Here is a 22,105-nt window from a genome sequence, read left to right as displayed (position 1 = left end):
TGATCATGTACTGTTGGCAATGTACCTGGCTATACGCCATTTCCGGTTTCTCCTCGAAGACCAAGTGTATTCGGCCTACACGGACCACAGGCATTGGGCAAAGTCTCAGACCCCCGGTCAGCGAGGCAATAACGGCACCTTTCGTACATCTCCGAATATACATTGGGCACAGCGCACCGCCATCACCAGTGTACAAATTGAGGAGTTCGCTCAGGACCCAGGAGGCCCAATCCTCCTGTGCGATGTGTCTACAGACCACCCTAGGCCCAGTGCAATGTTTCCTCCCCGCAGCAGACAGGTTTGACCATGTGATTTGGTCAAAATTGGTGTCAGGTGTGCAAACATTGGCAGAATGTTAAATGTAATTTGTATTCAGCACAATTTGAGTTTTTACAAGTTTTAAAACCAAGAGTAAATAAATTGATATGGGAGTTCTGGCATCAGACTACCTTCTGCCAACATCAGTGCGAATCAGAGAGCTGGAGGCCAGATTATCTGGAGCACATGATTGGGTGATTAAATTATACAGAAAAGCAGAAGAAACAGAAGAAATACAATTTAAGACATTGTAGCCACTGTGTCGCAGTACGAAAATGAAGAACGAGAAAATGATCAAACGTAGTTGAGTCGAAGTTCAATAAAAGTCATTTACTCAAATAGTCACACAGCTTTTTAAAACCCCTCGCGTTTCAGATGACGTCATCGCATTGTGGCATCATGAAGTCACTCGGAACCTCCTGAGCCGCTACAACATAAATAGAATGGATTTTCCCATCCAGTTCTTCCTAGCATTTAATCCTGCTCCTAAAATTCCAAATATTATCAAATAAATAAATTCATTAATGTGATCTGGTGATCCATTTTCTCTCGTGCATTTGTTCAGTCTCTATCTGAATATTATTTATGGTGTACAACGATTTCCAATGACATTGAGTTCTAAATTCATTTTATTTTGGGGAAAGACTTTTCTTTTGAATTCCTTTTGGATTTTCTTGGATATCATCTTGTATTGGTGCTCTGCAGTTATGTTCTTCATTTTAAATGGAAATATCTCTCATTCTCCATTCTATCAAAACTTTTCATCACCTTTCAGATGTTTTTAATCAAAAGAAAAATGACCCAGTCTGTTCACTGTTTTATGACGTATTTGTAGCATTGTAATTCCGGTTTTACACTGTTAACTTTCTCTGTGCCATCATTGTTTTATAATAAAGTGACCAAAACTGAATGTAGTATTATATAAAGGTGATATAATGGATATATTGGTTTCCTGTAACATTATTTAGTTCTGTCCCTATGAGAGATTGGTTCGGGTTGATGTTATTTATGGCATTACACACGGTGGCACAACTTCTACTCCAGGATCTTTTTTGTCAACTCCACTTGGACTTGCTCTTGCCAAGTGAAAAGTAATCTCTCTTTTGATTCATATCAAAACATATTCACTTTCAACCATGCTAAATATAACTTGTCAATTTTTGCCCATTCTGGTATTTATTATTGTTGCCTTGGAATATTCTGAGAAGAGTCCACTGCAACGTGATGATTTGATTTGTATTAAAAACATTGAAGCTTCTGGTGGTAAGCAAAGCAAAGTTGTTCCATATGCAACATAAGAGGATTTATTTAGTGCCTTCATTTTGATTTTGTCAGTCATACTGTAGAGCAGGGGACTCAAGCTTGCGGCCCGCGGGCCAACTGTGGCCCTCGGGACGATAGTTTGTGGCCCCGCCTTAATATGAAAGTTTAATGTTAGTGCGGCCCGCGAGTTTGATACGATTAGCACTTTTCAGTGTTGTGTGCGGAGCTGAACGAACCTACCAATCACGGTGGGGTATATTGCTCTCGGGGGCGGGACATCGGCTGGGCTTATTGCAAATATAAGCATATTTGTGTGCATTTTCTATTTATATGCACGCGGCACATGCGCAATTTCCGTGGCCGCTCCACTTCACGCGCTTCGGCGTCCAGTCTGAACCCGGAAGTTGTGGCTCGGCTCTGCGAGAGGAAGCGCTGCCAGATCTCTAGCAGTAAGAAGTAGGCAGAAGAAGACATGTTCATAACAGTTTATGTTCAATGTTCCATTCATGTTCAGAAAGTTCAAGGTTAAAGAACTGTTAATACAGACATTTGAATCTGAATAATAATAATTACATTTCTCCAGTCAGCAACTATATGTGGTTTCTTCAGTCTTCTATATCTGCTGTATTATTATTATTTTCATTTTATTTATTTATTACTGAGATTTTTTTTCTTATGAATTGTTAATTTATTTATTTTTTCATCTTATTTTGTGTTTAAAAAATAAAAATAAAGACATTTGATAGCATTGGAATGTTTGTGATGCGGCCCAGCTTCACCCAGACTCTACTTCCAGTGGCCCCTGGGTAAATTGAGTTTGAGACCCCTGCTGTAGAGTTTGAGGCTCTTACCAAAGTACAGATCCATAAATGAGTCCACAATGTAGCCTTGAGAGATCCGATGCAGGGCAATTGTGCCTGGAGGCAGGATGTTTGCAACATTGTCTTCTCTGAATCACCTATTGTTTTCTTTGATGGGGTTTTACTTTTTCAGTTTTCCAATAATGTATGTTTTCTTTTCTAGATGAAACCAAAGACACAGAGGTCCCATCTGTACCTCAAAACAGTCAATTGACTTGGAAGCAGGGCAGACAGTTGCTCAGACAGTATGTAACCCATTTTTAAAAAACTACAGTATTTTATGAGCAAGGTTTTGGAAAAATATTGAATATAATTTTTGTTTCATTCTCTCAGAATTTGCTTTTTAAAAAAAATCAATTGTTCAGTCTTAGTTTGTTTTGAATTCAATAATTAAGAGTTGCATTTTAATAAAGTAACTCTTAGAAAAGTGGTTTAGTGAAAGGACATACTTCATGGTTGTAATTATGCTGATAACATGTTAATGGTGAATCTTTTGTGAAATTTCCTTCATGTTAGCATTGAAAACTGAATCTGGTATTCTTTTGTCAATTTTTATGCAGATACTATTCTATAATTCTCAGCAATATTCATTAGTAGCAATTTCAATGTTCACTCAAAATATAAAATGTTTTAATAAAAAATCTGAAATTATTGCCTTACAAAACACATGATTTGGAATCAGAAACTTGAAAATTTTTATTTCAAATTTCACAGGTATTTACAGGAAGTTGGTTATACAGACACAATTCTAGATGTACGGTCACAAAGAGTGCGCTCATTATTGGGCCTTACAGGTTCTGAGCAGAATGGATCAGTTGAGTCAAAAAATTTGGACCAAATTCTTAATGGGGGAGACTCACCAACTAAACAAAAAGCGCAAGAAATGAAAAGGTGAGAAACTAAAATAGTCATGATTTTCTCATTACTAATATTCAGATAGCATAAATGGGTAAGTACCACTTCTTACCACTGGGTAAGTACCAGTGTTTTTTCAGGATGTTCTGAATGAAGGAAACATGCTTCACTTGAAAATGTGGAAAAATACTGTAGGTGTCATTGTCTCAATTCTAATTAAAGCATCTGATAATGGGCCCTGCCTCAAAAAAAAAGTGACTATTTCTATTCATGGATGCTGTCTAACCTGCTGAGTCCCTCCAGCTTATATTTGCTCCCTCAAGATTCCACTGTCTGCAGTTTCTATGGCAGGTGATTTATCTACTTTAAGAGCAGCTAGCTTCTCTCATGGCCACTCTTTATCAATTTTTGGTCCATTTGGAATCTGAACTACAATATCCTTCACTGAGACTCCAGCAGCATCATCGTTGATGAAAAGAAATATGAAGTACTCATTTAATACAAATGCCTTTCACCTTCATGAGTGGATTTCCCTTTTCATCTGACTGGGCACTTCCTCTCTAAAGCAATCTCTTGCAATCATGGACAACTAGCTTCCACACCAGTTATGAGGTGGCAGATAATGCCAACTCCCATTGGTGGGCAGTAGGTACTTGAAGGTCTGTTTGTGAGGAGGTCTTCTCGTTTAATATTTATGCTTGTTTTTGCTCCTGACACATGGACTTGATTTTAGTTCATCCCAAAGCTTTTTGTGTGGTTGTGGGCCAAGGATTCCCAGGTGTCAGTCAGGATATTGCAGTTTTTTCTAGAGGGGCTGAGAACATTCTTGATTTTTTTTCCATCCCATACTATGATTTGTCCCTCCATCTCCTGATTACATGCCTATAGAATGCTTTTGGATTCTTTTTTATATTTGGTGCTGTGGCTAAGAAGGGGGAAAAAGAGGCGAGCTGTAGTGATAGGGGATTCCATAGTTATGAATACAGATGAGACGTTCTGTGAAGGAGATTGTGAATCCTGGATATCTCAGATCAAGTTCACAACATTCTTAGGTGGGCGGCGATCAGCCAGATGTTGTGGTCTATGTAGGTACCAATGACGTAGGTAGGAAGGGTGAGGAGGTCCTGCAAGGAATGTTCAGGGAGTTAGGCACTAGGTTGAAGAAGAGGACCTCCAGGCTTCCCATGCCACGTACAGGATAAGTTAGAAATAAGAGGATAAGGCAGCTTAACACGTGGTTGGAGACATGGTGTAGAGGGGAGGACTTGAGGTTTCTAGATCAATGGGCTCTGTTCCAGGGAAGGTGGGATCTATACCAAAGGGATGGATTGCATCTGAACTGGAAGGGGATTAATATCCTTGTAGGTAGGTTTGTTAGTCTTGTCCCAAAGGGTTTAACTAGATTCGCAGGGGAAGGGGAATCAGTATGTTAGAGCAGAGAGGAGGAAGATAAAGGTCATGTGCAGACTGCATGTATTGACAGAAATCAAAGGTTTGTACATAATAGAAATTTTCTTTGGTGTATTTATTTCAATGCAAGGAGTATTGTTAGAAAGGCTGACAAGCTTATGGGAGAGATTGACACATGGGATTACGACATTATTGTTATTAGTGAGACTTAGTTGCAGGAGGGGTAGCACTGGCATCTTAATGTTCTGGGGTTCCGCTGCTTCAAATATGATCGAGGGGGAGGAGTGGCATTGCTAGTCAGGGGAAATATCTCAGCTCTGGAAGTCAGGACAGCCAGGAGGGTTTGTCTACAGAGGCCATATGGGTGGAGTTGAGGAATGGGAAAGGTTAATTGGGTCCAAAATTTATATAAAAACCCTTCTGCTAAGGTTGTATCTAATGGGGAAATTTCTTCAGCTTTTCCATTGACTAGAATGAACCTTTAGCAGAATTAATAAGACAAGATACTAATATTAAGGGAATAAAATTTAGTAGAGAGGAACACAAGATTAATTTATTTGCTGATGATGTCTTGGTTTATATAACAGATCCTATAAATTCTTTGTTCTTTTTATGTATGAGATTGAAAGAATTTGGTGAAATATCAGGTTGTAGCGGCCCGCGCCTCAGGCCAACACTGGAAATGGCCGAACGTGGTGACCAGCAAGACCTCGCATGGGGTGAGATGCCCATTTCCATAGGCCATCAGTGGAATGGTGAAACTGGCCAACCATCGCCAGCAGATCTTGGGGCCCAATCGTTGGGCGGCCCGCTCAAGCCACGCCTCTGTGGTGACATGGCCGTGCTCACAATAAAAGGCAGAGCTGCCCATGAATAAACTCAGTGTTGAATACAGTCTACCAGCGTGCGTGTCTTCTTTCCTCTGCAAGTTTTGAGCTACAGTCCAGGAGCTATAACCATGAGCCCACTACATTGGTGACCCTGACTGGTCTAAACAGCGTTTTTGACCCAGCGATGGAGCAACAACCCAAGATCAATGCTGTAGTGCTGAAACTGCCCTGCTTCTGGACCGTCCAACCACGGGTATGGTTCCAGCAAGCTGAGGAGCAGTTCGCCATTCGAAGGATCTCCGAGGACGGCACGTGCTACTACTACGTGGTCAGTGCCTTCAACCGGGACACAGCAGCCTGGATTATTGATTTCCTTCAGCATCCCCTGGAACAAGGAAGGTATGTTGCCATCAAAGAGCTACTATCCTGCACTTTCAGGCTCTCAAAGCGCGAGCACACTGCCTGTCTGCTGCATATCGATGGTTTGGGGGACAGGGCCCCATCGGCCTCATGAGTGACATGCTTGCTCTCTGTGATGGCCACACCTGCCTGCGGTTCCAGCAAATATTCCTGGAGAGGTTGCCCGAGGACATCCTGCTGCTCATCGTGGAGGAGGATTTCGAGGACCCCAGGAAGGTGGCCGCCCAAGCAGATGTGCTATGGGCGTTGAAGAGGAACGCCTGTCCTTCGATCGACTAGGTGATGATACTACATCAACAGCGCCCGGCCAGGAGAAACGCGCGGCAAGGAGGAACACCTGGCCATCCGACCAACCAACCAAACAAGATGCCCCATCGGTGAGCTGTACCGTTATTATCATCAACGGTGGGGCTCCCCCTGCATGTTCCAAGGAAACATCCAGGTTGGCCGTCATTAATGGCTGGGACGACCGGCCAACTGCATAGCCGCCTATGTATCCAGGACTCGCTGTCGGGCCAATGCTTCTTAGTGGATACTGGAGCACAATACAGCGTCATCCCCCCATAAGCCTCGAGGCTCGTTGTGGAAAAATTGGCCGAAAACTCCAAGCAGCAAACGGCTCCAGTATGCGAACGTTTGGCACTTGTTCCAGGTCCCTCTGCTTCAGGCACCGCCAGTTCATCGTGGCAGCCGTGCAGCAACCCTTTTAGGTGTTGACTTTCTGAAGGACCACTCCCTCTGGTGGACATCAAGGGGCATCGACTGGTACACACTCAAACATTCCAATCACTCTCCCTCAACGGCACCAAGCTCACCAACCCCCACCTGCACTCAGTGAGTACTGCCACCAATGAGTTCATCAATCCTGACGGATTTCCCCTCCATCATCATGTCTTATTTCAATTCAGCAAAACCAAAGCATGGAGTGAGACACCAGATCATGACTGAGGGGCCTCCCCTCCACGCCAGGGTGTGCTGCCTCTCTCCCCCCGCCCCCTCCCCCCATCCAGGAATTTATTTATAAATGGAATTCAAAACTGTTAATAGGATCTAAAGATTCACCTATTTTGAAACATTTAATTGAAAAATGAATAAAATAGACTATGAGGTACGTGGAAAAGGTTTAATTTCTCGGAAAAGTCTATTGACTTCTTCCTTTTACTCTGAGTAATTAATTTTTGAAGATTTGAAGACAAATGGAGACATAAAAAATAGAAGATTGTTTTGAAGCTGGTAAATTTATTTCTTTTCAATGAATGAAGGAAAAAATTTATGTCCCAAATACTATATTTTGTTATTATCCAGTTAAAGCCTTCTTGACTGATAAATTAGGTCATCCTAGACAGGATGAATTCGACTTATTGATTACTAAAGGTAATATGAATAAATTTATTTCAAGAAATGTATAAATTACTTCAAAGTTCCTTAGATAGGTATTCATAAATCAAGATTAAGATGGGAGGTTGATTTAGATAGATAGATAGGTGAGAACAATTGGAGCTGATATGCAAAAATAGTCTGATGAAACTTATTAATGTAAGATATAGACTGGTTCAATATAATTTTTTTACATCAACTATATTTAACTCCCCAAAATTTAATAATCCAACATTGTCAGATTTATGTTTTATATGTGGTCAAGAAGTAGGTTCATTTTTTCACTCTACTTGGCTGTTCCCCAAAGTAAAACTCTTTCGGATATGGGTGAAAGTATTTTTGGAAAAAGTAAAGGTGAAACTCCCGCTTGATCTGATCTTATTTTTGTTGTGTTATATTAAAATGATTAGTCTTAAATTCAGATTAACTATGTATCAAATTGAATTCTTACTATTAGCTTTAGCAATTTCTAGAAATCAGATATAAATTTAGGAATGCAGAGATGGCATGCCGAATTATATTGTTGTATTCCACTTGAGAAAAATAACTTGTAATCTATGTAATAAATATAATTTCTTTTTGAAATTATCAGCCCACATTTACAAAATGTTGGTTTGAAAGTTTGAGTGCTCTCAACAGCTCAGCTCTATCGCTACTTGAATTGAGGTTATATTTGTGTTTTTGACATTTTTTTTAATCTTGGGGTTTAAGGGTGGTTGGGTGGGGAGGGAGGGGTAAGGGGATATATTATTTTTTCAATTTATTCTTTTAATAATTGTAGATGTTTTTTTAAAACTTTTCAATAAAATATTTTTAAAAAGGAAACAAAAAGGCAGTATTATAGACCACATATAGAGAGAATTGGAGGAGCAAATCTGTAGAGAGATAGCAGACCGATGTAAGAACCAGAACATTGTGATAGTAGGAGATTTTAATATTCCAAATATAGACTGGGGCTCCCATACTGTAAAAGGGCTGGATGTCTTGAAGTTTGTGAAATGTGCCTAGGAAAGTTTTCTAAATCAATAAATAGAGGTACCAACGAGAGAGGATGCAGTACAGGTACTCCCTGACTTGTGACCCATGCAACTTGCATCCATCTCAACATATGACCAATTTAAAAAAAAAATTTAAATAAAAATATAAAATTTACACAGATTGTGTTGTATTTGACAAACTTTGTTTTGCAGGGACAGGGTACTGATGGTGGAAGATCAGCCATAATCTAAATGAATGGCGGTGCTGGCTTGATGAGCTGAATGGCCTGCTCCAGCACCTATTGTGTAATACAGGAATGCTGAGTATAAGAGGCAAAATGTACATACTTATCTTGTTAGTCAGCGCCCCAGGGTCCGTAGGCTGGGTGCAAACATCTTGATTCCTGTGCGCATGCATGAGTCTTCAGTAGGCGCATGCGCAGTGGGTTCGCTTATTGGAATTTGGTTAGCGCATGTGTGAGAGTTAAGGGCAGAAATTCAATATTGTTAGGGCATTTAACTCTCGCACATGCAGCATCCGAACTCCAATACATGAACCCACTGTGCATGCGCCAACCAAAGACTCGTGCATGCACAGAGGAATCAAGTTGGCTGCATCTAACCTATGGACCCTGGGACCCTACAACGCTGACTAACAATGCAGAAAGATTCACCAAGGTTGATTGACAAATTCAATAAGCTCAAGTTGTTACTGTCAAATCTACGAGGTAAAAAAAAGGTTTGATTAAAAAGTTTGCTTTTTACTCCATGCGTGCAGGCAAAATTCCGACTTGCGTCCATTTCAACGTACTACTGATCTTTCGGTCCCAATTACGGTCTTAAGTCGTGGAATACCTGTACTCGATCTCCTATCAGGGAACAAGACAGGTCAGGTGACAGATGTATGTATAGGTGAACATTTTGGGTCCTGTAACCATAATGTCATTAGCTTCAAGTTAATTATGGAAAAGGGTCTGGTCCTTGTGTGGAGATTTTAAATTAGAGGAAGGCCAATTTTGTGGAAATGAGAAAGGATCGAGGAAGAGTGGATTGGCATATGTTGTTTTCTGGCAAGGGTGCATTAAGTAAGTGAATGATCAAAAGCAAAATTTTGAGAGTGCACAGTTTGCATGTTCCTGTTAGGGATATTGGTAATCTGGTTAAGAAGAAGAGGGACATGTATAGCAAGTGTAGTCACCGAGGAGTTAATGAGGTAGTTGAAGAGTACAGAAAATGCAAGAAAATACTCAAGAAGGAAATCAGGAAGGCAAAAAAGACGAGGTTGCTCTGGCAGATAATATGAAGGTAAATCCAAAGGGTTTCTATAAGTATATTAAGAGTAAAAGGATAGTAAGGGACAAAAATGGTCCCCAAGAGGATCAAAGTGGTCAACTATGTGTGGAACCTCACATAATGAGGGAGATCTTAAAACAGATTTTTTTGCATCAGTATTTACTCAGGAAACTTGCATAATGCATTAGGAAGGAAAGGAAACAAACAGAAGGGTCATAGAACATATGGCGATTAAGCAGGAAGAGGTGCTTGCTGCCTTACAGCAAATAAAGGTAGATAAATCACCTGGGTGGGATATGATATTCCCTCAGATCTTGAGGGAGAGTAGTGTAGAAATTCCAGGGTCCCTGGCTGATATATTCAAAATGTCCTTAGCCACAGGTGACGTGCCAGAGGATTGGAGGGTGTTCCTGTTTTCCCATTGTTTAAAAAAAAAGGCTCCAAAAATAAACCAGGCTGGTGAGCCTGACGGCAGTAGTAGGTAAATTATTGGAAGGAGTTTTGAGAGATAGGCTATATAAGTATTTGGACAGCCATGACTTTGTGCATGGTAGGTCGTGTTTAACAAATCTTGTAGAGTTTTTCGAGGTTACCAAGAAGGTAGATGAAGGAAAGGCTGTGATGTTGTCTACATGAACTTTAGTAAAGCCTTTGACAAGGTCCCACATGGGACATTGGTTCAGACATTAGGTATCCATGGAGAGGTTGTAGACTGGATTCGTAATTGACTGTGCAGGAGAAAACAGAGAGGTAGTGGATGGTTGCTTCTCAGACTGGAAGACCTGTGACTAGTGGTGTTCCTCTGGGGTCAGTGTTGGGACCATTGTTGTTTGTTGTTTATATCAATAATAATGTGGTAAATTGGATCGGCAAGTTTGGTGATGACACAAAGAGAGGAGGTGTTGTGGACAGCAAGGAAGATTTTCAAAGCTTGCAGAGGGATCTGGACTAACTGGGAGAACGGGCCAAAAAAAAATCACAGATTGAGTTTAATGCAGACAAGAGTGAGGTGATGCATTTTGGAAGAGCAAACCAAGGGTGGAACATACACAGTAAATAGATTGGCACTGAGGAGTATGGAGGAGCAGAGAGATCTGGGAATACAGATATATTGTTCCCTGAAGTTAGCGTTTCAGGTGGACAGGGTTGTAAAGAAAGCTTTTGGCATCTTAGCCTTTATAAATCAAAGTGTTGAGTATAGGAGTTGGGATGTTACGTTGAAGTTGCTTAAGACATTAGTGAGGCCAAATTTGGAATATTGTGTGCAGTTTTGGTCACCTAACTATAGGAAGGATATCAATAGGATTGAAAGAGTGTAGAGAAGATTTACTAGGATGTTGCCAGATCTTCAGGAGTTGAGTTACAGAGATACATTAACAGGTTAGGAATTTATTCCTTGGAGTGAAGAAGAATGAAGGGAAATTTGATAGAGATTTACAAAATTTGAGAGGTATAGACCGAGTGGATGCAAGTAGGCTCTTTCCACTTAGATTGGGGGGAGATTAATATAAGAGATCACAGTTTTAAGCTGAAAGGGGGAACATGAGGGGAACATTTCTCACTCAGTGACTGGTGGGAGTGTGGAATGAGTTGCCATCTGGTGCGGTAAATGTGGGCTCGACCTTTAGTTTTAAGAATAAATTTGATAGATACATGGATGGGAGAATCTTGAAAGTTATGGAATGGGAGCAGATTAATGGGACTAGTGAGATGGTGGTCAGTCCTGTTTTCTGTGCTGTAGTGTTCTATGGTTCTATGCTTCCAGTCTTTTTTCATTCACTCTCTTTGCTTATATTCTTGTAATAGTTTGGGGAATAGATGGAAAATGAAGAATTACAAAAAAATGAAGGAGTGTAGCAAAGTGAAATCCTCAAAGAAGAATGCATCAAATAAGCTACTCCCTTTTACAATAGACAACCTTACCTTTAGAAAATGGGAAAAAAAAGGGATTAAAAGAATAGAAAATTGTTTTTCAGGAAGTAGATTCTTATCCTTTGAACAAATGAGAGATAAATACAATATAACTGGAGATACAGCGCTGGCATATTACCAACTGAGATCCTACTTGAAAGATAAATTAGGAAGCAACTTGAGTTTACCAGAGGGAAGTAACCTTGAATATGTGATTACAGATACAATGTTAATCAAAAGATTTATAACAAATATGTATATTAAACTGCAAGAAAAGGAGAATGAGGAAAAAAATGGTAAAACTAAACAAAAATGGGAACAAGATTTAAATATAAAGATAAAAAAGGAAACATGGGAGAAGTTATGCTCTGGAACGATGAGAAATACAATAAATACGAGGCTGCGTATGATACAATATAATTGGTTACACAGACTATACATTACACCGCAAAAGTTAAATAAATGGGACCCAACAGTATCTGATAGATGTTTTCGATGTAAAAAAGAAAGGGGAACAACAATTCATGCAATCTGGACATGTGAGAGAGTAGAAAAATTTTGGGATGATCTCAATCAGATATTAAATAAAATAACAGAAAACAATATACCAAAGAATCCAGAGATCTTTCTCCTAAGTAACATAAAAAATAAAGAATTTGGAATTGACTTGGAAGATGCACAAAAAAGATTTGTCAAGATAGCCCTAGCCGTAGCAAAAAAGTGTATTATGTCAACCTGGAAATTGGAAGATAATTTGAAAATACAACAATGGTATATAGAAATGAATAAATGTATTCCATTAGAAAAAATAACATATAGTTTAAGAAATAATATTGAAATATTCGAACAAGTATGGGAGCCTTACATTAAATACAATAGCGAAAACCTACCGGGAACAAACATTACCTAAGTTGATGGAAGGAGAAGAAAAGAAAAGAATGGACTCAGTAGAATTTCTGGTGTATTTTTGTTGAATGACAACACTGTCTAACTGAATTAATGCAACCTAGATTGTATACCTAAAATGGATGAGAGGGGGGGGGGGGTGGGGGGATGGCTTGGGAGGAGGGAGGGGGGGAGGGAGAAAAAGTCACTGTAAATGTGTGGAAAAGAAAAAGTGTATATCATGGCTATTGTGATTTATGGTGTGAAAAATAAAAAATTTAAAAAAAAAAGAAGAATGCATCAATTCTGAAACCCGTATTGGTTTAAATGCCTCTATGATATTATCTTTTCCAGCCAAACAAATCTTTGAAATGCTGCTCCTTTAGTTCTGACTATATAATTGCACTTTGTTAATGCAAAATTAGATTGCAAACACATTTTCACTTGGATTAAATTTTATTAAACATTCTAAATATCATCTCAAGTAGTTGCAATGAAAATCTCAAACTCAAAAGGCTTAATGTCAGATCTGGCTAATTTAAATTCCAATCTCATTTGTTTCACCTGTCTACCACAAGGAAGACACGATCACGAGGAGGTCTTGTTCCGCATTTTGTATATTTGTGTTTTGAAAGGGTGAATATAGAAGTGGGAAAAGAAGCAGCAGAAAATCCAACTTTAAAAAAAAAAATTCTGCAGGATTAAGAAGTTCAAACTGATGGAAGGAAGTTTAAAAATATGTTGATTATGAGAATAAAGGTCAAAGGATGAAATAAATGTTTCATACCTTAGACATGTTAATGTCAGAGTGATTTCTGAATACTGATAATGTTTTCCGTATTTTTAATATATAGGAATGGAGGAGATAAACCAAGAGGTGGCTTAGCTGAGGCTGTTCTTGAAACATTTAATTTCCTAGAAAATACAGATGATGACAGTGACGAGGACGAGGACGAGGATGGTGATGAAATGATAGAAGATATCACAGACAGCAAAGAAAAGCACAGAATAAACAAGAAACATAAAGTAAATATTCAATTATATTGTGTCAACACCTTCGAGGCACTTTACACAATTTCCTGAAGAAAGATCAATCAGTAATGAAGAGTGCTTTAGTTTTGTAACTGCATTTAATTTCATTTTAAATTTTGTATTGAAATGTAACACTATTAAGTCGAAATATTTCTTAACGATCTAACAAAAGTTATGTTTTGTTATAGTTAATTGAGAAGCTATAACAAAAAAAAAATATAATACTTTGTAATGCTTTTTGAACATTATCTTGGTCACTTTTTGAGAATTTTGGTCCTTGGATACTCCAATATTTATGAACATTTTTGTGATGTTTCTTTGTTTGAGATCGAGCAAGATGTTTTGAAAACTACGTTTTGCATTAAGAGAACTTCACCAACTCGTGTAAAACCCTTGAGTGATATCAGCTAACCATTTTAAATTGAGGAGCATATGACTGGGTAACAATAATCTTAAAATGATTAATATTTGGAACTTCTAGATTGGTAACGAGGGGCTAGCTACTGACTTGCCTGATGACACTGAAGAGGCTTTGAAAGAATTTGATTTCTTAGTAACAGCCGAAGATGGTGAAGGAGCTGGGGAAGCTAGAAGCTCTGGGGATGGAACAGAATGGGGTAAGAAAACACAAGTTCTGACAAATTGCATTTGCCATGCCATTCTATTGTATATGATAGGGTTTTTGTTGGTGTTTATCTGAGTCTTCTGACAATGTTACCAATATTTTTTGTAAAAATAGAGCTTCAGTATTAATTTAGTGCAACCTGATGTGATTGAATTGATCAGCTGTGTTACAGATAGATGAACAGTTCCAGAGTTTTACTTCACTTCTTCAACTTAGTTAAGTAGGAGAATGATTGTTATTGAAACAGCCAAAGGGCTAAGCGTTAGCACTCCAACATTCATCTTCTTTATTTGTAGTTTCAAGCACTCGTACATCACATTAGTTTTCTCCAAAAGTTTAGTACTGTAGGTTCAGCTTCAATTCAAATTCTTCAGGTAATGACTCGATCTCTACCATTTGCATTGACAATCTTGGCAAAGTTGTGGCTTGGATTGATAGGTGGAATGTGTTGACCATCTCTTGATGGAGTCTAACTTTCTCCCATGCCATTCAATATAATAAGATTCCCAATATTTTTGCAGGGTAGGATTCACTATTAGATAGGATCACCCACATAACTATTATTACTAACTAAAGCAGATTAAAGGTTAGGACAATAGGTTCACTTTCTAATCCTCCAAAGCATTTCCAAAAGTTATATCAGGGTTCTCTTTATTGTCATGTAATAAAGCAGAAAATGTAATATAACACAAAACTTCCTTTAGTCTGTTGTAAGACAGACAGTCATCATCAGCATTGCCCAGCGTCCCTTAGAGTAAGAGAAAAAGAATCAAAACATAGTCCCTTCAGTGTCATTGAGTGTCCCAGTATTCCCCTCCAGTGCTCCCGCAGCCTCTGCACCCACACTGACTCCTGTTCGATCCATTTGGCAAACTTAGCTTCGGATCATATTACCACCATCAGGAGTATGATGGCATACCCTCTGTAGGCTGAATATATGATGCTTCAAAAATCTTAATATTATGCATGTCAAACCAGTCTGTTTTATTGGCCCTTAATCACTACTGAATGCAGCTACTCCATACATCTTGGGTTCATGATGGCTACAGGATGTAGCACTTTCAGAATGCAATTTACCTATCCACCGAGGCAGCTTCTGCATCTCTTTCTAAAACTGGAACTTCTACCACATAGGAGGACAAATATAGCAGATACATGGGAACAAAATCATACCCAAATCCTCTTCCAAGTCTGCATCTGCATTGTCAGCCTTTCATAAATATTTGGTCCATATCCTAAAATGTAATAAATTCAATCATGAGACTGCTTTGAATGTGTGGCTCTCAACAGTTCAGAATAAATTCTGGAGGTCTCCCATCAGCTTGAGGGTAAGCCAGAAAATATGAATCCTATGTCGTAATATTAAGATTAGTTTGTCTGATTAATTGATCAATCTAAAATAATATGCTATATGTGCTGGTACAAGCAATCTTAAGAATAATAAATTGTTGAAGTTGGTACTGCAACTATGTCTGAGGCATGTGTTAATGCTGTGCCTTGATCTTGGAAGTCGATTTTGTGTCTTTTCCCTTGTGGTTGTGGATGGCAGATAATACATTACTTTTTTTAGAAGAACTCTGCTTCTTATCCTTTTGTTTAAATTCACCTCTTGTACAAATTCCCTTGAAACAAAATAATAAGCATGGTTTTGAAAATGAAGTGTTAGCAATTGGTTTTCAGTTGGAATTTTGAATAATTCGGTTGCTTTAGATAAATAAATTAAAATCATACTATAATTTGTAAGAAAAGCTCCAGATTATTTTTCAGAGTACTTTGTTCTAAAGATCTGTAATTTATTTGATTAATAGTCAATCAATCTAGTATGATTCTGAAACTCGCTCCCTAAGTGTATGTCTGCAAATGTGTGAGTGACAGACAGTGATGAATTGGTACTTCATCTTCATAACATTGTTAACTTCCAGACTTGGTTTTTTTTTAGATATTTTGATTTTTGTTGTTTATCAGAAAACAAGTTTCTTTGGTTGAAACTGATGTATGAGATGGATGTAAGAAAATCTTATACTCTTAATCTAAAAATGTCTCTGGTAAATTTTCCTAATTTTATAACAGTTATTCCTGTGCTAATTTTTTCCCCCTTAATTAATATTTGAATAATCTTAGCTGTTTAGATTTGGGACTTATTTGAATTGTGGAATCTGCCTAAAGGACCATAGAAGGATGAGAACTTAAAATTATGAGCAGGAGTTATACAGACTGTTGAACCAACAGTGCCATTCAGTGAAATTGTGGTTGATGTGTACATGAACTCTTATTCTCCACAGTCTTTTATTTGACCTTGAACCACCAAAAACTACATTAAACACTATTTTCTTTGCATAAGTTGCAAGAGAGGCCTTGAATAGGCCCAGAAAAGGAGCACGTATTGAACACTTCAGAGTACTTGGAACTCTGAAGCCTTTCTGTTCTGTTGTTAATCCTCCATTTTTGTTTTGTCTCTAGTTACTAATCTATTCTTGTTATCTGGGTTGTGAGCATTTTGAGATTGGCCCCTTGTAGATGATGGGATTATCAATGGCAAGGACAGGCTTTGACCCTAAAGCAATTTTTATGCCATCAATAAGAAACCTAGTAAAAGGACAAACATTTTTTAAAAACATGCAATTCATGGAACTTGCCATAAAATGATAAATTAACAATGGTGAAGCTAATTTGTGAACTATAGAACACTTCAGCATAGAAACTGGCCAGTTGATGAATCGTCTTTTGTCCATTGATCTGCATCCGACTATAGCCCTCCCATTCGTGTACCTATCTAAATTTCCTTAATTGTCGAAATCGAGCCTGCATTCCCCACTTCAGCTGGCAGTGCATTCCAAACTCTCAGCACTCCAAACTCTCAGCACTGTCCTGTGAAGAAATTTCCCCCAATGTTATCTTTAAGCATTGTATCTTTCACCCTTAACCCATGTCCTTTAGTTCTTGTCTCAACTAACCTCAGTGAGAAAAGCCTGCTTGTATTTACTCTGTTATACCTCTCATCAGTCTATACTTCCAACAAATCTCCATTTACTCTCCAATGCTCTACGGAATAAACTTTCCCTTTATTTCAGAGCTTCTTAAGTCCCTGGAAGATCCTAGTAAATCTTGGTTGCACTCTTTCAATCTTACTGATAACTTTCCTATAATTAGGTGACCAAAACTGCACACCATTCTTCACATTTGGCCTTGCCAATGTCTTATACAACTTCACCATAACATCTCAACTCCTATTCTCAATACTTTGATTTATGAAAGCCAATGTTCTAAAAGCTCTCTTTGTGACCCTATCTCCCTGTGACACCACTTTCATGGAATTATGTATCTGTATTCCCAGATCTCAATTGTGGTCAATAATACTATAAACATGTTATCCCAAGAGTAATCAAAGAATGCAATTACTGATCTTGGCATATGTTGATGCATGTCCTTGAACAAAGCAAGGTAAAGGGATATTTGCCATCCAAGTTATTTCTTGCAAATAATCTGATTGTAAATGTGCTGGCTATGTGGGTGCTGTGCAGTAATGGATATAATGGTGTGGAATTATTATAACTAAATACGTGCTGCCCTTTAAGAGGAGAGTTTATAACAAAATAATAATGTGCTTGCTAATGTTTTGTTATGAACTAAAATTGTTTTAAAAAAATTGTGTAATTGTTCTTTGGTCATTTGTAAATCTCTATACCTCATGAAGTAGCAGCAGTGATCGCTTACATTCCAATTGGCTGATCTTTTTTTAATGATGTGCTGCATGTAGACAAAGATGACTTCTCCCCATCTTCGGAGGTTTGGGCTATAGACAAGGGACTAATAAGTAAACTGAAGGAGCAGTACATGAAGGAGCGGAAGGGCAAGAAGGGGGTCAAGAGTAAGTGCAGATGATTCTTAATCGTATAGAACAATTTTCTTATTGACATAACTTTGTTTTATTTTTTATCATTATTCCAAAGCCTTTTGTTTTTCATTATCTTTTCTATTTGTTCAAAATTTTACTTCAATCTAAAACTATAGATTTAGGGGTGCAACAAACATTGATTAGTGGGGTTAGAATTTGCTAATGGAAGTCATATAGGCCAAATTGTTTAAATTATAATTATATCTGCAGTTCAAACCTACAAAAAAATAATGCTTTTTATTTTTTTTATCCTCTTAACATTGTATAGTTTGTAAACTGACATTCTTGTTGTGTTAGGCAAAATCTTTTGTGAAATTGCTCTATTTTAATAAAAAATGTACAGTAATTTAATTGTGGATTTGATTCCAAAGTGATACATTTGTACTTTAATGAGCAAACATTTCAAATTGCATGTATGCCATCTAAACCAAATAGAAATGATTGCACACATGTTTATTCTTGCAGTTTTCCCCATTGGATGAATGTGTATGATGATACTTGTTCTATCAAAGTAATTATAGTTAGCTTTCTTAGAATTTGTCGATGATTATCAGATAAATTTCCATAAAAACAAAAAAAGTGCAAGGAGTGAAAGATGTAAGATTTACTGAAGGAGTCTCAAGCTGTTTTACTTTTGTTGATTTTGATATTAGAAAAGATCCCACATTATTTGCACTAGTGTTGACTGAAAATAAGATTATTTCTTTTACCCCATATATCACTGGTTGATGGGTTTGGATGATTGGATGAGGTGGGGAAGATGATTCAAACTTGTATGGTTAAAAACAATTTCATTTCAGGAGTGGAAGTTGAAAGGCTTAACAACTTTTAACAAATGGATAATATTATTGAGACATAATTTTCTCTCTGTCATTGTCGCTGTTCAGCAATGAGGAAAATATTTAAATTCTGTTATTTTTATAAAGCCCTCATTATTCTTTAATTCTACCTCTATGTTTCACATATAACAAAAATGTGGGGAGAACATTATAAGCATAAAATTAAAAGACTGGAAATGCTGTGTCAGTATCAGGACATGCAAAGTAAATCATGAAAAGTTATCTCATTCCAGTTCTGGCAAATTTAAACTCCTGAATGAGCCCTGGCATGCATCCCATGTGCTCAAATACTAGGAATCATATACAAGCAATTTATTTTGAGATCACAATAGAAATGGATGAACATGAATTACTGCACTGACAAGCAAAAAATTGAATACATTTCCAATGAAGGTGAGCCCAGGGAACAATGTGCTAATTGTGGTGAAAGATAAGATTTTCAGTGACTCAAAACATGATCCTTTCTGTTTTACAAGACAATCTTAGATAATAGTCAGTATTTAAGTGCTTACTCTGGATTGATGTAAAATTAGGATTAAATTGCACTAACTTCATTAGTACTTTTTTTTTATTTCCAACAGTGTGCATCTGTCTTTTTTTAGTCATGGCTTGCACAGTCAATGTACTATAAGCACCCATGATCTCTTTTTTCAACCTTCTGCCATTCATGCTCTTGAATCTGAGCAGAATGGATAGCAACAGATTTCTTTCTAATTGTTGAATTTCTGGCACATTTCAAGGCTATGCTATATCGTGAAATTAATACTGCAAGTAAGCAGAGATATCAAACGCATTCGGCCAGAATTCAAAGAGAGCACAGTGTGAATTCTGTGCTGTATCATTGGTGGAATGAAGCATGACAAATCCAACTTCAACAATTGCCTTTTCCATAATTTACACTCAAGCGCTTTAAGAGATGGAATGGGATTTTGATCGTGCTATCAAGCAATACTTTTCATTGTTTATCTGCCCATTATTTAGTTTGATTTTTGCTAAGATCACTTGCTATGGTGGTCATAGATAAAAGAGCTAAATTCCAGAAGTGAGGTAAAAAAATGACCATCCTTTTTTATTAAGGTAGCATTTCACCAAAGGAGGCATCAAAGAGTCCTTTTAGAACTGATGTTAATAGGAATTGAGGCGTGTTGCATATAAGCCTGCCCTCTGCTGGACATCCTATGTGTTTCAGAAGCCATGTTGGTCTAATAGAAGTAAAGGATGCGAAAGCTTCGTATCTTCGAGTCTTACCTGTGAGAGTGCTTACACAACAGTAGTGACAAGGAACAAAACAAGCCAGAGGGAAAGTTCGGGGAATTCAATGAAGTAGAAGAGAGTTGGGATAACTACGTAGAATTGTTTAACCACTACTGTGTAGCCCACAATATTGTGTAAGGTTCAGTTTAATGGGCAGCAAAACATTCAACCTCCTTGCTGGCCCCGCAGGATCCAGGGTCGAAGATATTCAACAAATTATGCACAGCTCTAAGGAACCATTTAAGCCCCAAACCACCAGTTATAGCAGAAAGGCAACGACCCTAATAAAGAAGTTACACTAGCTGTAGATGCCTCACCTGTGGGACAAGGAGCGTACTATCGCAAATCACAGAAAAGGGTGAGCAACCAGTAGCGTATGGTTCATGAACATTAATCACAAATGAACGCAATTACGCCCAACTAGAAAAAGGAGGATTGACAATAATTTTTGGTGTACAAAAAATTCCACCAATATCTTTACAGAAGAAAATTCACCCTGATCACAGACAACAAGCCTCTTAAGTTTAATCCTGGGGCCACACAAAGGTATGCAGGTACATGATCCTTTATCCGGACATCTAAAATCCGGAAAGCTCCAAAATCCGGCGTGGGGACCGGCGGTCAGGAGAGGCAGCCGAAGGACTGCGGTCGGGGTAGACGACCTGGCGGCCGAGAGACTGCGATCGGGGTAGACGGCCAAGGGATCGCGGTCGGGGGAGACATCCAGGCGGCAGAGGGACTGGCGGTTGGGGGAGGCGGCCAAGGCACCATGGTATGGGGAGACGGCCAGGCGACTGGAAGGGGGTGGGGGTGGATACAGCAGCACAATTCGGGTGGGCTTTCCAAAATCCGGAACACACTGTCTCCCAAGGGTTCCGGATAAAGGATCGTGTACCTGTACCAGTATTAGCTTCGGCCAGAATTCAAAGATGGGCCATGCTACTAGTATGTTAAAAAACATAAACCAGGAACACTCAAAATCCATACAGATATCTTATTACACATGCCGCTACCCGAGACAGAACAAGAAAAAATTATTAAATGGACAGCAGAGGCCATCAACCAAAAACAACTTCAACAACTGCCCATTACTGCCCATATGATCGTAAAGGAAACCCGAAAAGAGGCAACATTAAGCAAGATCCCATACTTCACCCTTAATGGGTGGCCCGAATCTGAATTCATTCCAGAAGATCTAAAACCTTACCATACATGCCACCATGAACTATCAGTCGAAGAAGGATGGGGCACCCGTACAATTATTCCACCCAAATGGCAAACTACCATGTTAACAGAACTGCACCACAACCATCAGGGAATAATAGTACGAATGAAAGCACTGGCCCGGATGCATGTTTCTGGTCCTCCATGGACAGAGACATTGAAACAACAGTAAGTGAATGCAAAGTCAATGCAGCTAAAAATGCCATAATCCGAAGCTAATCGATGGAAATGGTCATCCAAACCCTGGCATCGGATTCATGTAGACTTCACTGGACCATTCATGGGTGAGACTTTCCTAATAGATGTGGATGCACACTCCAAATGGCCAGTAGTTTCACAGCTGAAAAAAAAATTCAAAAAAAATCAATGAAAACTATGAATCTTCTAAATGCCTCCTGGATACACAAAATCGCAGATTTCCTATTGGGGTACAGAAACACGCCACATTCTGCAACAAAACGCACCCTATCAGAACTAATGTTTGGCCGCAACCTGCGGACCAGGCTGTCCACAGTTCATCCAGGTCTGGGTCTCCGATTGCAAAAGGCAGCATCGCAACAAGCGTCACCTAGAATGTTGGAAGTGGGCAAGAGATTTTTGTTACAAGATTATAGACAATATAAAGACCCATGGGTGGTAGGGATAACCTTACAAAAATTGAGCCTCTGCTCATACTCTCTTCTAGTGGGGGACATATTGTGGAAGCCACACATAGATTAATTACAAACATTGACTGACACTAAGGTACATGAACTGCCTCATGAACTGGAGGAGGTGGAACCAGACCTGCCGTGGCCTGCCCTGACCATCCCACCCCTCAGGCCAGGTGGGGAGGGA

General features: G+C 38.7%; 1 protein-coding gene across 7 annotated transcripts in view; it reads left to right on the top strand.

The window, feature by feature from the left end:
• Window positions 1-22,105, top strand: part of strn3 (striatin, calmodulin binding protein 3) — a 199,608-nt gene that overhangs the window by 85,462 nt on the left and 92,041 nt on the right. For 4 of the 7 annotated variants that reach the window (XM_069916707.1, XM_069916712.1, XM_069916711.1 and 1 more), the window contains 5 exons: window positions 2,605-2,686; window positions 3,156-3,332; window positions 13,254-13,425; window positions 13,913-14,048; window positions 17,814-17,924. In XM_069916707.1, the coding sequence (XP_069772808.1) occupies window positions 2,605-2,686; window positions 3,156-3,332; window positions 13,254-13,425; window positions 13,913-14,048; window positions 17,814-17,924 (678 nt within the window). The remainder of the gene's footprint in view (window positions 1-2,604; window positions 2,687-3,155; window positions 3,333-13,253; window positions 13,426-13,912; window positions 14,049-17,813; window positions 17,925-22,105) is intronic. The other 3 variants (XM_069916710.1, XM_069916708.1, XM_069916709.1) reach the window with 2 other exon arrangements.

Source organism: Narcine bancroftii, chromosome 2 (genome assembly GCF_036971445.1).
Source record: "Narcine bancroftii isolate sNarBan1 chromosome 2, sNarBan1.hap1, whole genome shotgun sequence".
Classification (NCBI taxonomy): Eukaryota; Metazoa; Chordata; class Chondrichthyes; order Torpediniformes; family Narcinidae; genus Narcine; species Narcine bancroftii.
Note: the sequence above shows the minus strand (reverse complement) of the source record. Positions and strands in the feature narration are given on the sequence as shown.